This window comes from Trichechus manatus, unplaced genomic scaffold (assembly GCF_000243295.1).
Source record: "Trichechus manatus latirostris isolate Lorelei unplaced genomic scaffold, TriManLat1.0 scaffold00029, whole genome shotgun sequence".
Taxonomy (NCBI): domain Eukaryota; kingdom Metazoa; phylum Chordata; class Mammalia; order Sirenia; family Trichechidae; genus Trichechus; species Trichechus manatus.
This window is the reverse complement of record NW_004443965.1, coordinates 18,684,068-18,701,548: the sequence shown is the minus strand read 5'-3', so window position 1 is coordinate 18,701,548 and position 17,481 is coordinate 18,684,068. Positions and strand designations below refer to the sequence as shown.

At 35.1% G+C, this 17,481-nt stretch overlaps 1 protein-coding gene across 3 annotated transcripts in view; it reads left to right on the top strand.

Moving 5' to 3' along the window:
• Nucleotides 1-5,616, top strand: part of RNF180 (ring finger protein 180) — a 337,572-nt gene extending 331,956 nt beyond the window's left edge. For all 3 annotated transcript variants that reach the window (XM_004374551.2, XM_023729609.1, XM_023729608.1), the window contains one exon: nucleotides 4,524-5,616. In XM_004374551.2, coding sequence (XP_004374608.1) covers nucleotides 4,524-4,723 — 200 coding nt within the window. In that variant the 3' untranslated portion in view covers nucleotides 4,724-5,616. The remainder of the gene's footprint in view (nucleotides 1-4,523) is intronic.
• Nucleotides 5,617-17,481: the final 11,865 nt, after the last annotated feature.

The window sequence follows — 17,481 nt, the reverse complement described above, 5'->3', positions numbered from 1 at the left end:
TGAAGGGTGTGGGAAGTACTTCAAAAGTAGATCAAATCTTCGTAGAATCCACATAGGCGAGAAATCCTTTACAGAGCTGGAGAAAAATGTAGAACAAAATTCTAACTCACAAAAAAAGACCAGACTTACTGGCCTGACAGAGACTGGAGAAACAATAAGAGTATGGCCCCCAGACACCCTTTTAGCTCAGTAATGAAGTCACTTCTGAGGTTCACCCTTCAGCCAAAGATTAGACAGACCTATAAAACAAAACAAGACTAAAGGGGCACACCAGCCCAGGGGCAAGCACTAGAAGGCAGGAGGGGACAGGAAAGCTGGTAATAGGGAACTCAAGGTCGAGAAGGGAGAGTGTTGACATGTTGTGGGGTTGGTACAGTGTCACAAAACAATATGTGTACTGTTTAATGAGAAGCTAGTTTGTTCTATAAACCTTCATCTAAAGTACAATTTAAAAAAAAATGTTCTGCATTCACAGATGTAAGAATCCTGTTTGGCTAGAAATATCCCAGAATGTGAGTGGAGGCAAGTAAGTTCTGAATTCAGACTTAACTAATAACAATATTAATGGTTATTTCTGAAACCATTGTAAGCAGGGGTATCCTTCTTTTAAGTAAAATTTGAGAGGCAGGAGTTTGCCAGGTGTTTTGGAGAAGAACATGATTAAAATAAAAGTTCATTCAAAATTCAAAAAAAAAAAAAAAACAGTAGTAGTAACAAGAGTGATAATAATAAAAAAAGAATAACATTAAATCCTTACTATGGGCCAGGCACTGTACTTTACATGTATAATTCATTAATCCTCATAACAGCCATATGAATTAAATATTTTTTTCATTTTATAGTGGAATCTGCTGTTAGTCACTCTGATTATTATTCTGGCAATTTTTCTCATGTTGTGATCAGTCTAATGCTTACCAAGTAACAATGTCTCTGAGGTGATTTTCTTTTAGTCTAACTTTGATTTAGTTATTGTAATCATCCCATCAGTTTAAAGCCTTGGGAATTCCAAAATTTATTCCAAACACTTATTCACTTTCTCCCCCCCTTAAAAAAAATTAACTTGAACCAAACAATGATCATTATCCACCTACCTACAAAAACGTGTTGCCTGAGACATCTGGGTCAACATCATTTTCTGTTTGGAGCTGGGAATTTTCTAATCCAATGTCTTCCTACTCTGCCTCCTTACTCCCACCCATTCACTAATAAAATAAATTCGTATTAACCAGGACACTTAGAGTGAAAGGGGCACTATTAATAATTATACAAGTGAAAGGGGCACTATTAATAATTATACCAGGACAACCAAAATAAACTGGGGCTGTTTTGGGGAAACCAGAATGTACAATCACCGTGCTCATAGTGCTTCATCTTTTACTCCACATCTGTTCTCAGTTCTACTGTTTTCTACAAGTATATTGTTTTCTACCATTACTCTTCTGACCTAAACAAAACTTTGGAATCTAAAGAGTCTAAGGCCTACACATAATTGTTTTGAGGTACAAGAAGTCACATATTTTTTCATAATAATCTCCAATAACAGTGTTACCTCTTCTCCACCCTATATTGGTGAATCTGCTTTTTAAAAGGTATATAAATTACTTTGGTAGTATTTCTGTTAATGTATTAGGGTAGTATTTGAATATGAGAAAAACTCCACTTCCCCCTTTCTCCCATACACAAACAGAAAGTCCCCTTTCCTTTTACTAGAGTACTGACTACAATTTGAAAATAGAGGTTACATAGTCTAGAAAAGCTAATGGGATTGAAATCCTCTGGACTAGTACTCTCCACAGTAAAATGCCATAGGTTGGGTTCAAGACAGTCCATTGGAGTGTGTGAATATAACATTAAGATTTGTATTAAGTGTATCTAAATAGAAGAAAAATTAAGTTTCAGTAATATTAATGAGGACTGACACTGGCATTCTCACCTACATGTCATGATAATATGCAGTATTAGCTAAGGGAAAACTGGGAGTTTGACAGCACAGAAGGGTTAACTTCATTAGTTTGTTTGCTTTTCATTTATTGCAATATACTGAAGTTTATTATGTGCCCGGTTAAATGGATTTTTGGATTTCATTATCTAGCTTTAGCTAAACTACTAGCACAAAGTAGATAACAGACTTAAAAAGAATCCTGTGAAGAAATCAGATTGAAAATAATACCAGTAATGCAAAGGCAAACAAGAAAATGGAAGAGCTAACACATCTCCTATATAAGCTTTTTGTAAGTTATAAAAATTAATGATTAAAAAAGTCAAATCATATATGACAGTCATGCAAAAAATTAGAAATTATGAAAAAGCTGTTTGAAATACAGCTCTACAGTTTAGTCTAAAATATCATTTATTTCATCTTTATCCCATCCTTTTAACTTCATGTTTTTTAATGTACATAATACAAGTAAATATAAATTTACAAATAAACAAACACATATTAGGGTTGCTCTTGAGCAAAGCAATTTGGATTTAAATAACCATACTGCTACCCAGGGGAATGTAGCCTTTCCATCAGAATAACCAGCCTGATCTAGAGCACAGTATTTAACATTACTCAATTGTTAAAATGGATGAACTGAATTCAGAATTTGCTTCAAGCTGAAGCCTCACAGAACTTTATCACCAGAGTTGCTAGCAAGTACCAGAATTTCTTCTTTTCTGCTCAGTTCAATATGTTGTCCCTGCTCACTAACACTAATAAGCACAGAAACACTTAAAGTAGGCAATAGATAAGGAAAAGCAGAAGATTAATAATGAGGTTATCAGTTTTTAGAAAACTGAATTTTGTTTAACTGCCTTTGAAATTATGTATTGGTCAACCAACAAAAACTGGTTGCCGCTGGGCGAGTTTATACTCAAGCTGTAAATAATTAGCATAGAAATACCACAAAGGAAAAAGAACAGCATTTTACAACGAAATGTAGTATTACTCAGAAATGTCATATTAATTTAGTAACAGATAGACTATATCTTACTTTTGAGATTGACTTTTTATGTACCAGCCAATTCCCTTAAGTAGTCTCATGCTATGAAATTTATGAAAATTAAAGCTAAATTGTTTGAAAGGAGTACCATTATGTATGTCTAGTTTATTTATTGCTAAAACAAGATGAGAGACATTTTCCCATTTGTTTTTGCTCAAATAACTGGACTGAATGAAATTCTCAAGGTGGAAGATACAAGCTTAAGTTGATGATCATAAGTTAAAAATGGTATTTGTAACAGTAGTTGAAAAAGTAAAACATGAATAAAGTTAAATTTAGAAAATGCTCTCATGTGAAAATGATTACATTTGATCCTCGTGATTTTTTTTTTTTATTGTGCTTTAGGTGAAAGTTTACAGCTCAAGTTAATTCCCCATAACAAAAATTTATACACATACTGTTTTGTGACATTAGTTGAAATCTCCACAATGTGACATCACGCTCCCCCTTTCCACCCAGGTTCCCTATGTCCATTCAAACAGTTCCTGTCCCTTCCTGCCCTTTCATCCTGCTTTTGGACAGGAACTGCCCATTTGGTCTCATATATCTGAACTAAGAAGCACATTCCTCTACGTGTATTTTTTTTTTATTTTTATTTTTAATAGTCCTGTCTGTCTGTGTCTGAAGAGTGGGTTTTGGGAATGGTTTCAGTTCTGGGTTAACAGTGCATCCAGGGGCCATATTTCAAGGGTTCCTCCAGTCAGTTGGATCATTAAGTCTGGTCTTTTTACGTGAATTTGAATTCTGTTCTCCATTTTTCTCCTGCTCTGTCTGGAACTTTCTGTTGTGTTCCCTGTTAGGGTGGTCACTGGTGGTAGCTGGGCACCATCTAGTTCTTCTGGTCTCAGGCTGGTGGAGTCTCTGGTTCATGTGGTCCTTTAGTCCCTTGGGCTAATATTTTCCTTGTGTCTTTGGTTTTCTTCATACTCCTTTGTTCCAAGTGGGATGGGACCAATAGATGTATCTTAGATAGCCACTCACAAGCTTTTAAGACCCCAGATGCCACTCACCAAAGTGGTATGTAGTACATTTTCTTAACAAAATTTTATGCCAATTGACCTAGATGTCCCCTGAAACTATGGTCCCCAGGCCCCAGCCCCAGCTAATCTATCCCTCAAAGTGTTTGAATGTGTCCAGGAAACTTCTTAAGTTTTGCTTTGGTCCAGTTGTGCTGACTTCCCGTTTTAAGCTATAATTAAAAATTATAATTACAGACCAGATAGTATAATAATACATGAGAAAACTAAGACCCAGAGAAGTCAGATAACTTGCCTTGACTGAGTAACAGAACCAAGATAGTCTTCTGATTCCATATGGATACCATGCTCTTTGCTAACTTTACTGCCCCTGCCCTTAAAACCCTTAATAGAAGAGGCTGATGATAGTTGTTTATCATTGAAAAATGTCAGGAATACAGTATACCAGTGAAATCAAAGTATGCTTGGTTCGTGGTACCTGTGTTTATAATGAGGCTTCTATCTGAGACCCTATCTGAACTGAATAAGCTTTAAAATAATAAGTTCCTACGTCTTCTAGGTTTCCACAGACATGCAGCTCCAGTTACGAGAAGGCAGTTTCCACATGGTGCACATAGGATGGATTATCTGCACTTTGAGGATGATAGCCGTGGATGGTGGTTTGACATGGATATGGTGATCATCTATATTTACTCAGTGAACTGGATCATTGGATTCATTGTTTTCTGCTTTCTTTGCTATTTTTTCTTTCCGTTTTAGGAATTTTCATAATACAGTTGAACAATCATGTAAACCCTAGATGATGTAAATAACAATTACTTAAACATTTTTTAAATGTGTTTTGAAGTTTTTATAATATTTCCTTGTATAAATTGTTGGTGTTTATAGAAAGCCTGGGAATAATTGAATTATTTATTGATGTTTTTCATGTAACAAACTAAACTTTATTCAAGAGCTAATCTATCTAGCACTTAGCAGCAATGCACTATTAATTTCATAAATTCTTGGTTTAGGATTTGGGCTCCAGTTTTACAATGTTACTTTAATACTTTATTGTAAAGATTGAGGCTTTTTCTCCATTTAAAAAAGAGTGAAAAATACAAAATGAAATGACAATCTGGGTAGATAGAATCTTTATTGATAAAATATTTCATCAATCACCACCTATTCTCAGGCAGAGTATATGTGTTAAAGATAAACCATATTCTCTGGGAACTAATCTAGCAGGGTATATTTGGCTTGTTTCCAATTATCTCTACTTGTGTTCCCTTCTATCACTAAGAAAGCGGACTGTGTGTTTTGTACAAACCTAATGACAACTTTTTTTATTATTAAAAGCAAGAGAATAGTAAATACAAAAAAAAAAAGAAATCAGTGAAGCTAACCCCCACCGATAGATACTTTAGGGAGCTATATTAACACTTGCATAATTTCAAGATTAATCACCCAAACAAGTATTTTACTGACTTTCAGTAATCTCAAGGAGCAATGCATGTCCAAAATATAATTAATTTAATAATTTGTTTAACTAGGAAATTGTCAAATATATTGTAAATGTGCAATAAAGAGTGGCTTTTAAAATCTGTTTAGTTTATTAAGTGATTTAATGTCTGAAATAAAGATTTGTTGGAACTATGCTTACAGATGAATAAAAGGAAAATCTTACATTTATTTTTATTTATAATTACAATAATCTTTGGAATTAATGTTTCTTTTATTAAAAAAAAAAAAAAAGAGGAAAACTGAATTGTCCCAATACAGGAAGGATCTGGGGCAAGTATCCCAATTTTAAAAGTGAGAAAACTGAAGCACAGAAAAGTAAGCATGTTTATTTAAGTCACTCAGGTGATCTTTATGTAACCTAGGATAAAAGTTTTGATTAGGAACTACCAGTCAAACATTCCTACAATATGATGTCATATACCCAACAACGCAAGAAGCAAATTAAGGTAGGTGAACTTACCATGGCACTACAAATACTGTCACCATTCGAACAAATTGGGATGGATCAAGCTTAAGAGTTCAGTTTATGAAAAGTCAAAATTTGGCCTACTTACTATTGACTGTATTTCAGTAAAAGCACTTGACTGATGGTATATGATGTTCTAAGAAATATGGAAAAATGATACAGATTTTTAGCCTAATACTGTCTTATGATCATATTTAAAATTATATCTGTAAAAGAAAACAATAGTGCATGTCAGACATAATCAAATCCAGAAAGGAGAAAACTACAGTTTAGAAACAGGTAAATTTATGCTCATATTTCATAATAAAATATATAAATAAATTGAGCTTGCAGTTTAATGTCATAGAAATCTTAGTGAAACGATGTTGTCACCAAAGCTCCGTATTACTTTATAGAAATAAAAATGGGTATTTATAATCACTAATTTATTGCTCAAAGTAATGATAATAGAAGGGAAAAAATATCAGCCCTCCTAAAAATATAGTATGACTGAAAAATTAACAAAATAAATATGGGAACGATTTGTAAGAGCATCCTTCTAAGGCAATTCATGGTTAATAAGCTCTAAAATTATGCCTTAATTCACTCCTAAACTACTTTAAAATTTTATTTTAATTATACATAAAGTAAAATAAAAAGTACTATATATACAGATTTCTCAGAGAAACAAAGTTCATTCTCGGTATATATTTGTTAGTCACATTGGTGATATACATCAGTTTATAGCTCTGTGTCTATAAACTAAATACATTTATATAATATAAATGTTATATATGTTTATATAAATATATATATATACATATCTTTTAAATATATATGTGTGGGTATATATATCCCTTAGGAGTCCTTGGGTGGCACAGTTAAGCACTCAACTAGTAACCGTCTGACAGTTTGAACCTATTCAGAGGCACCTTGGAAGAAAGTCTTGGTGATTTGCTTTCAAAAGGTCATAACCTTGAAAACCATATGGAACACAGTTCTACTCTACAACATGTGGGGTCGCCATGAGTCAAAATTGACTCAATGACATCTAGTCTGTTGGTCTTTTTTTGTTTATTTGATTTATATATATATATATATATGTATCCCTTAAATTAGTACCCTTAAAAGCAATGAAGTATATTCTGTAGGAGTGTTCATAATGGATTGATTATACGCATCTTCATTATATACCTTAATCTGTAAATTATGTCACTTATATTAAAATTAAAGGTAAATTTAGAAAATATAAATTATTAATTTCATTTTTAAATATTTTTAAAACCTATACAAATGGAGCTAAAAACTGCTACATCCTAGGAAGTAGTATAGCACATCATAGAGCTTGCCAGTTTATGAAAAGCCAGATAAAACCCTGAGATCAAAAAGAAACCATCAATTTTCTTCTGGCGTCTAGCACACAGTAGCATTCAATAGATGGTTGTTGAATTTATAAATAAAATACACAAATATGTTTTAGAGTAAAATATTATACCCTTCTTATTTAGTGTCTTTCACAGTATCAAGCACATAAAAACTCATTTTTCAAAGAAGAACTAAGGAAGAAAAATCCTAAAACTAGTGAAGTGCAATATTTGCCCCAAGTAATATTGTGCAATAAGTTTAATTTTCTCAGCTGTCACTAGTAATAATTTTTATTTCTACTGAGCTTAATTATGAGGCTTAATTTTTTAAATTTTCATATGGTCATAAAAACTAAAGAATGTGCCTAAATAGAGACATATTTCTGAATACTTGCAGCAGTTGATTTCTTGAATTTAAAAGCAAATTAACAAACCCAAACCAATTTATCTTATACTCAGCAGAAGCTGTTGTTAGGTGCCATTGAGTTGGTTCCAACTCATAGGGAACCTATGTACAATAGAACAAAACACCGCCTGGTCCTGCACCATTCTTAGAATCGTTATGCTTGAGCCCATTGTTGCAGCCAGTATGTTGATCCATCTCATCCAGGGTCTTCCTCTTTTTTGCTGACCCTTTGCTTTACCAAGCATGATGTCCGTCCCAGGGACTGGTCACTTTGGATAACAAGTCCAAAGTATATGACACAAAGTCTCACCATGCTCACTTCTGAGGAGCATTCTGCTATACTTCTAAGACAGTCTTCTGGCAGTCCATGGTATATTCAGTATTCTTCATCAGCACCAATTCAAATGCATCAGTTCTTCATATCCATTGTCCAGCTTTCCCATGCGTATGAGGCAATTAAAAATACCATGGCTTGAGTCAGGCAAACCTTAGCCCTCAAGGTGACATCTTTGCAGCAGATTTGCCCAATACAATATGTCGTCTGATTTCTTGACTGCAGCTTCCATGGGCATTGATTGTGAAACCCTTGACAACTTCAATACTGTCGCTGTTTACCATGATGTTGCTTATTGGTCCAGTTGTGAGGATTTTCTTTATGTTGAGGTGTAATCCATACTGAAGGCTGTAGTCTTTGGTCTTCAGTAAGTGCTTCAAGTTCTCTTCACTTTCAGCAAGCAAGGTTGTATCATCTGTATATTACAGGTTGTTAATGCTCCTTCTACCAATCCTAATGCTGCATTTTTCTTCATATAGTCCAGTTTCTCAGATTATTTGTTCAGCACACAGATTGAATAAGCATGATCAAAGGACACAAGCCTGACACACACTTTTCCTGGTTTTAAAACACACAGTATCCCCTTGTTATGTTTGAACAGCTGCCTCTTGGTCTAAGTACAAGTTCTGCATCAGCACAATTAAGGGTTCTGGAATTCCCGTTCTTTGCAGTATTATCTAATTTTTTTATGATCCACACAACATCGAATGCCTTTGCATAGTCGGTGAAACACAGGTAAACATCTTTCTGGTATTCTCTGCTTTCGGCCAAGATCCATCTGAAATCATTAATGATAACCCTTGTTCCATGTCATCTTCTGCATCTGGCTTGAATTTCTGGCAACTCCTTGTCGATGTACTGCTGCAATCATTTTTTGAATTATCTTCAGAATAATATCGCTTGTGATATTAATGATATTGTTCGATAATTTGTGCATTCCATTTGATCACATTTCTTTGGAATGGGCACGAATATGAATCACTTCCAGTCGGTTGGCCAGCTATCTGTCTCCCAAATTTCTTGGCATAGATGAGTGAGCGATTCCAGCATTGCATCCATTTGTTGAAACATTTTAATTGGTATCCGTCAATTCCTGCAGCCTTATTTTTTTGCCAGTGCCTTCAGTGCAGCATGGACTACTTCTTCAATACAGTTGGTTCTTGATCATATGCTACCTTCTGAAAAGGTTCCTTTTTGTTACAGTGACTGTGTATTCCTTCCATGTTTTGATGCTTCCTGTGTGGTTCAATATTTTCCCCATAGAATCCTTCAGTATTGTAACTCGAGGCTTGAATTTTTTTCTTCAGATCTTTTAGCTTGAGAAATGCTGAATGTGTTCTTCCGTTTTTGTTTTCTAACTCAAGGTCTTTGCACATGTCATTATAACACTTTGCTCTCAAGCTGCCTTTTGAAATCTTTTGTCGGGCTCTTTTACACCATCATTTCTTCCTTTCACTTTAGCTACTCTATGTTCAAAAGCAAGATTCAGAGTCTCTTCTGACATCCATTTTGGTCTTTTTTTTTTCCTTTCCTGTCTTTTTAATGACGTTTTGCTTTCTTCATTTATGATGTCTTTGATAGCATCCCACAACTCACCTGGTCTTCAGCCATTAGTATTCAGTGCATCAAATTTATTCTTGACACAGTCTCTAAATTCAGGTGGGATAGACTCAAAGTCATACTTTGGCTTTTGTGGACTTGTTTTAATTTTCTTCAGCTTCAACTTGAACTTTGTTGTTGTTAGGTGCCATCAAGTTCGTTCTGACTCATAGCGACCCTATGTACAACAGAACAAAACACTGCTCAGTCCTGCGCCATTCTCATGATTGTTATGCTTGAGCCCATTGTTTAAGCCACTGTGTCAGTCCATCTCCCTGAAGGTCTTTCTCTTTTTCTGTGACCCTCTACCAAGCATGGTGTCGTTCTCCAGGGACTGATCCCTCCTTATAACATGTCCACAGTATGTGAGATGAAGTCTCGCCATCCTTGCTTCTAAGGAGCATTCTGGCTGTACTTCTTCAAGACGGATTTGTTTGTTCTTTTGGAAGTCCATGGTATATTCAGTATTCTTCGCCAACACCATAATTCAAAGGCAGTCGTTCAAACAGAACAAGGGGATACTATGTGGTTTAAAGTTAGGAAAGGTCTGCATGAGGGTTATATCCTTTCACCATAACTTGAACTTACATATGAACAACTGATGATCTGTTCCACAGTCGCCCCAGGCCTTGTTCTGACTGATGATATTGAGCTTCTCTGTCATCTCTTTCTACAGATGTAGTTAGTTTGAGTCCTTGTATTCCATCTGGCAAGGTCCACGTGTATAGTCACCATTTATGTTGTTTAGAAAGGGCATTTCCAATGAATAAATCATTGATCTTGCAAAATTCTATCATGTAATCTCCCATGTCGTTTCTATCACCAAGGCCACATTTTACAGCTACCAATCCTTTGTTTCCACTTTCTCATTCCAACCACCAGTAATTATCAATGCATCTTAATTGTGTATTTGGTCAATTTCAGATAGCAGAAGTTAGTAAAAAATCTTCAGTTTCTTCATCTTTGGCATTAGTGGTGCATTAATTTGAATAATAACAGAAGCTAAGGGAGTTACTCTAAATTAGGTAGAATGTAAGGAATCAGAATTTATGTTGTATAAAGACTCCACTGTGAATCACCAGATTCAAGAATGGGAAGAAAAAAATTCTGTCTGCTATATTACTAAGTGCAATTCTAGTATTAAATGCTAAATATAACAAGCACCACCATGAATTTCACTTTTGCCTTGGAATCTTTCTCCTAAGATATATGTAATGGCATGACCCTCCCCCCACCCAAAAATTTTTCACTGAATGTCTTCTGTATGATTAAATGAAGAACAAATTTCTTAAAAACTTAATTTTTATCTGGATCATTTGTTAAGGAAAGTTTTATAGAAGACCATTCTCTGATTAAAGGCAATGACAGTCTCTGATTCTTCATAGAATTTTGCAATGAAGTCAGAGGACACTGTCATCTAATACAGTGTTCTTAAGGTTCTGAATACTTTAACATGCTCGACTATTACTGTTTCTTAAAGAGTTTCTGATTTTCAGTAAATTCTTAAAGAACATTACAGTTTTAACAACAACATGCTTTTCTCCAGAATGTTTTCCTTGCAGAAAACAACTGTAATGAGAATTGTTTTTATACATTTCAGTATTGCTTTTTTGCATAAATCTTTGAGAAGAATCATTAAGAAGTATCTTTAAAGTATAGTATTAACATCCTATTACAGTAATATGTGTCCACTGCAATACATATTTATCTTACAATCATGCATCTGTTACAGTGTCAGAAAAACAAATACTTTACCGTTCCCACTGTTCTTTAGGATCTCTATAGTACAATAGGTATACGTTGTTGTACATCACCATTTTTATTTCAACACTTCTCAAAACACTTTAGGGTTACTTCTCCCAGCATACATACCCATCAATCTATTAAGTGCTCAAAACACAGTCCTTACAAAAATTTGACAGTAAGGGAAATTTACAAGTTTATAAGAGCTTTACCCAAAGAATATCTAGTAAGCAAACCAAACACACACACACACAGGCAAACCAATTGCCTTCGATTTGATTCTGACTCATGGCGACCCCATGTGTTTGAGTGTACAACTTTGATCCATAGAGTTTTCATGGTTGTGACCATTTAGAAGATCTCCAGACCTTTCTCCCAAGGTGCCTTTGGGTGAGTTCAGAACTCCAACCTTTTGGTTAGTAGCCCTCCGCTTAACTGTGCCACTCCAGGACTCCAGCAAGCAAACAGAATTGTTAAATAACTTGCCACTAAAATGAACTTTTATTATTGGTAACAGTACTTAATGATATTGCTCTTACAAAGACCTGATAAAAATTTTGCTTTATAGATGTTATCTTGACTACCAACAAAACCATTGAGAGGAAAATGTAAGTGAAAGAAACCAGAAGCTAATATTATGAAACAGCTATGTTTTAAATACTTTGCTGGTCACATTAACATGTTATTTAATCTTCTCACTACTCTATGAAATCGTGATATCCTCACATAACACTGAGGAAGAAAGGTAACATAATGAGACAAAGTCACACAGTTAGAAAAGTTATCAATTGAACTTCACTTCTGACTAATTCCAAAACCTGTTTCCTTTTCACTGCTCTATATCATCAGCAATATCTGATTACTTGGAGCCCCTGGGGTACAGTGGTTAAGAGCTACAGCTGCTAACCAAAAGGTCAGCAGTTCAAATCCACCAGCTGTGCCTTGGAAACCCTATGGGGCAGTTCTACTCTGTCCTATAGGGTCACTATGAGTTGGAATCAACTAGACGGCAACCGGTGTCATCAGGTATTTGATTACTTGATGAAGCTGGATATTCACTGAGTAAGCTTCTGTAATAATACTGCTAAAGAAGCTTTAGGAACAAGAGATGGTCTGGATCAAGAATGCAAGTATGAACTACTTGCACTTTTTTTTTTAAATTGTACTTTAGATGAAGGTTTACAGAACAAGTAGTTTCTCATTAAACAGTACACATATTGTTTTATGACATTGGTTAACAATCCCACAACATCAACATTCTCCCTTCTCGACCTTGGGTTCCCTATTTCCAGCTTTCCTGTCCCCTCCTGCCTTCTAGTCGTTGTCCCGGGGGTGTTGTGCCCCATTAGTCTCGTTTTGTTTTATGGGGCTGTCTAATCTTTGGCTGAAGGGTGAACCTTTGGAGTGACTTCATTACTGAGCTAAAAGGGTGTCCCGGGGCCATACTCTCAGGGTTTCTCCAGTCTTTTGTCAGGCCAGTAAGTCTGGTCTTTTTTTGTGTTAGAATTTTGTTCTACATTTTTCTCCAGCTCTGGCCAGGACCCTCTGTTGTGATCCTGGTCAGAGCAGTCAGTGGTGGTAGCCAGGCACCATCTAACCGCACTGGACTCAGTCTGGTGGAGGCCGTGGTAGTGGTGGTCCATTAGTCCTTTGGACTAAATCTTTCCCTTGTGTATTGTTTTCTTCATTTTCATTTGCCCCCGAAGGGGTGAGAAAAATGGAGTATCTTAGATACCTGCTCAGAGGCTTTTAAGACCCCAGACGCTACTCACCAAGGTAGAATGTAGAACATTTTCTTTATAAACTGTGTTATGCCAGTTGAGCTAGATGTTCCCCGAGACCATGGTCCCTACAGCCCTCCACCCAGCAATTCAGTCCCTCAAGGAGTTCGGATGTGTCTATGGGGCTTCCATGACCTTTTCTTGTACAAGTTGTGCTGGCTTCCCCAGTATTGTGTACTGTCTTAACCTTCACCAAAGTTACCAATTTTCTGTTGTCTATTTCATGTTCCCCCCACCCCCCCATCAAAGATTGTTTCTTTTTGTGTGTAAACGCTTTCGTGAGTTTTTACAGTACTGATCTCATACAATATTTGTCCTTTTGTGATTGACTTATTTCACTCAGCATAATGCCCTCCAGATTCATCCATGTTATGAGATGCTTCACAGATTCATCATTATTCTTTATCGCTGTGTAATACTCCATTGTGTGTATGTACCATACTTTGTTTATCCATTCATCTGTTGATGGGTATCTAGGTTGTTTCCATCTTTTTGCTATTGTGAACAATGCTGCAATGAACATGGGTGTGCATATGTCTATTTGTGTGACACCTCTTATTTCTCTAAGATAAATTCCTAGGAGTGGGATTTCTGGGTCATATGGTATTTCTAGCTTTCTAAGGAAGCACCATATCATTTTCCAAAATGGTTGTATCATTTTGCATTCCCACCAGCAGTGCATAAGAGTGCCGATCTCCCCGCAGCCTCTCCAACATTTGTTATTTCCAGTTTTTTTGATTTGTGCCAGTAATGCCAAGGTGAGATGGTATCTCATTGTGGTTTTGATTTGCATTTCTCTAATGGCTAGTGATCGCGAGCATTTCCTCATGTGTCTGTTGGCCACTCAAATGTCTTCTTTGGTGAAGTATCTGTTCATTTCCATTGCCCATTTTTTAATTGGATTATTTGTCTTTTTGTTGTAGAGGTGTTGGATTTTCGTGTAGATTATGGAGATTAGACCTTTGTCTGACTTGCAATGTCCAAAGATTTTTTCCCAGTCTGTAGGTTCTCTTTTTACTCTTTTGGTGAAGTCTTTTGATTAGCATAGGTGTTTAATTTTTAGAAGATCCCAGTTGTCTAGCTTATCTTCTGGAGTTTGTGGGTTGTTGGTTATGGTTTGTATCCTGCAGTTTCTTTATGACAATTTTCATTGCTTATACCAATGAGAGACTCTTAGTATCTGCAGGACACTATTTAATATGCAGTACTACTTTTGATAATACTTTTCAGTCTGTGTGCCAACTTTGATTGATTCATGGTGGCTACCGGGAATGTTATACTGAGAAGGATTCTGAGGTTACATCTTGGCTCAGGATGAAAAAGGAGGAAAAATGCCGTGATCCCCTGGCAATGTCTAACAAATATAGGGAATGGTGAGAGAGAATCTGTAGTCATGTTACATATTTACCATCCTTGTATACAGGGGCAGAAATGCTTTCATGTTTTTGAAGCTGGGCTTTTGAGGGGAAAAAGAAAATTTAGTGACTACCATTAATAACGCTATTACATATACCAATTTAGCTGTGAGATATGATTATTAATAGTAAACTTTTTTACAGTTCTGTATTTCTCATTTTGCTTTAAAACCCTATAGGGTTGCTATGAGTCGGAATCGACTTGACGGCAACGGATTAATTGTGAATTGCACAGAAGATTTTTAAAACAATGATGTAGCTGTAACGTAGTTTAATTTTCTCATTTTGGAAAAACTGCCTTCAACAAAGGACATATCTAGTCCTGGATGCGAGTTCTGCAGGACTAAATGGACACTACTGGTAATAACTACTCTGGTCCCAGTTTTTAAAAGACAGACAGGACTATAACCATCAACCTAGATCAAAAGTCAATTATAGTAATGCTTTTTAAGCCCTCATGTTTAAGATTTAACATTAAATCTTGTTAAAATGCATATTTTTATTCAGAAGGTATGGGGTAGGGCCTGAGATTCTACACTGCTAATAAGCTGCCAGATGATGTCAAAGCAGCTGGCTCACAGCCACATTTCAGATAGCAAGGAACTAAAGAAAGCTCATATGAAAAGAAGGTGTTATGGATTGAATTGTATCCCCTCAAAATATGTGTTGTAATCCTGATTGGGAGTAAGGTTTTCTTTGTGATAATAAGGCCATATCAATGTAGGGTGTCTGCTAAGCCTAATGACTTCTGATTTATAAAAACACTAGGTAGACACAGAGACAAGAAGCACAAATTGGTGAAGATAGATGCCAGGTGAAGGTCACCAAGGAACCAACAAAAGCTGGGGCTACAGAAGCTGAAAGAGACAAGGATCTTCCCCCAGAGCCAAGAGAGCCTTCCTCTATAGGTGGTGCCCTAAATTCAGACTTCTATCCTCCTAAACTTTGAAAATAAATTTCTGTTCTTTAAAGTAACCATTTGTGATATTTCTGTTGTAGCAGCACTAGAAAACTAAGACAGAAGATGATGAATCTTGCTTTCTTGCTACCTAAACAAGTGTCCCAGGAAGACAAATTGTACATTGTTTTGGCATTTGAAAGTTGTACTATACTGGTATCCAATAAACAGGAGTTATAATGAATTATAAATAATTTTACATAAAATCTACTGGATAAGCTTTTTAAAATTATTTGGGTTTTAAATTCTAGATAGCAATACATAAGCAACTTATTTAAGATCCATAATTCGAACTTTTTTTAGAAAAAAGGTATTTCCCCACTTTCCTTACTTCCTCCCATCACCCACCCTTTGGCCTACATATCTCTATCTAGAATCTGTTTAAGTAGAACAAATGTGAGATTATGTTTGTCACTAATAATACCACATCTGGAGGTATAGAATGAAATATACTATGGAAATGCTGCTCACCTCCAATTCTCACTATACATTATAATTACAAAAATCAAGAGAGCTACTTACTGTCGTGGGTTTATGACTTAAATAAATTGCTTAAACTTTCTTTTTTTCCTCACCTATAAAAATAATAATAAAGCATAACAACACAGGATTCCTCTAGAATAAAATTCAATGTACAAGAAAATTAGGGAACAAACCTAAAAGTGCATTAAAAACCTGTTTATGTAAAGACAAGGCAATATTTACCAGTTACATGACATTGGGCAAGTTAGTTAACCTCTCTAATTTTTAGTTGTTTAATATAAAGAAAAAAATCGTATTGTGAATTAAAAGAGAAATTACTAGTAAAAGCAAGTACACAATAAATGTGTTTTTCTTTTCCTTCTCCCTCCCTATTTAAAACACTTATTTTTAAAAAAGCTGTAGAAAAGATTTTATTTTTAAAATTATATTAATAAAATACTAATAATTTATTATTGTTTGTGCACAACAATGCCTCCAACTAAAAGAATCCTTAAATACCACCAACTAAAGCTTATATTCCCTGAAACTGAGAGTCATGGTATAGCAGAGAATTGAGTAATTAACAGGGCCATCAGGCAAAATTGGATTGAAAGTCAAGTTTCTAGCCGACAGAATAAAGGACTGCTTCTAGTCTCTCTTGCATCCAACATTGTTTTAACCGTCCATTTAGCAGTATCATAGCACATTACTACTGGCACATGGCTACACCAAGAAGAGCATTTTTCTGAGAGATGCATTAGTCTTACGCTAAATTTACACAATTACTCAGAAGGCTGAGGAGTGTGATTTCCTAAGTGATGTTACTCAGAAAGTCTTCTGTTCAATGAAATAAATGTTTGTTATCATCTGTGGCATTATTAATTTGCTTAACATTTAAAATTATACTGATGGTACTTACTTTAAAATTTTGAATTACAGTGTTATTTCTTTTAGTGTTTAGCATATAACAGTTACTTCATTTTATTGCCATAAATTCAGTCCTAAAAAGATGCTCTTAATAATTTTTTTCCACTGGTAATTTTTAGGTTTAGTATGAGTGCTACATTACATGCCACTGCATTCCAATTCAGGGCAAAAGGGGCCTCATTTTACTTACAGTTATGACTTTGTGTTAACAGTACCATAAACACCAGTAATATAATAAAATTTAGTCAGAGAACATCACTCAGCTGTCTGTCTGGCCATAACTGTCAGAATATCACATCAAATTACTTTTAAGCTTATCGAACAACTCTTACTAGAGTTATTTCAAAAAGCTTATACATACTAAAGACAATAAAAGATTATAGAATAATTGAAGTATAATTTTCAACTATAATTGAATGAAATGATCACTTCTTTTACATAAGGCTATTCTTGATGTAGTAATAAGGGCAATTTTTAATATTTTGGCATCAATTCAATGGTTATATCTTCCAGGTAATAAAATAATTTACAAATTCTACGATGTTTTCTTTTTTTTAGTATGGTAACAGTCTCCAAATAA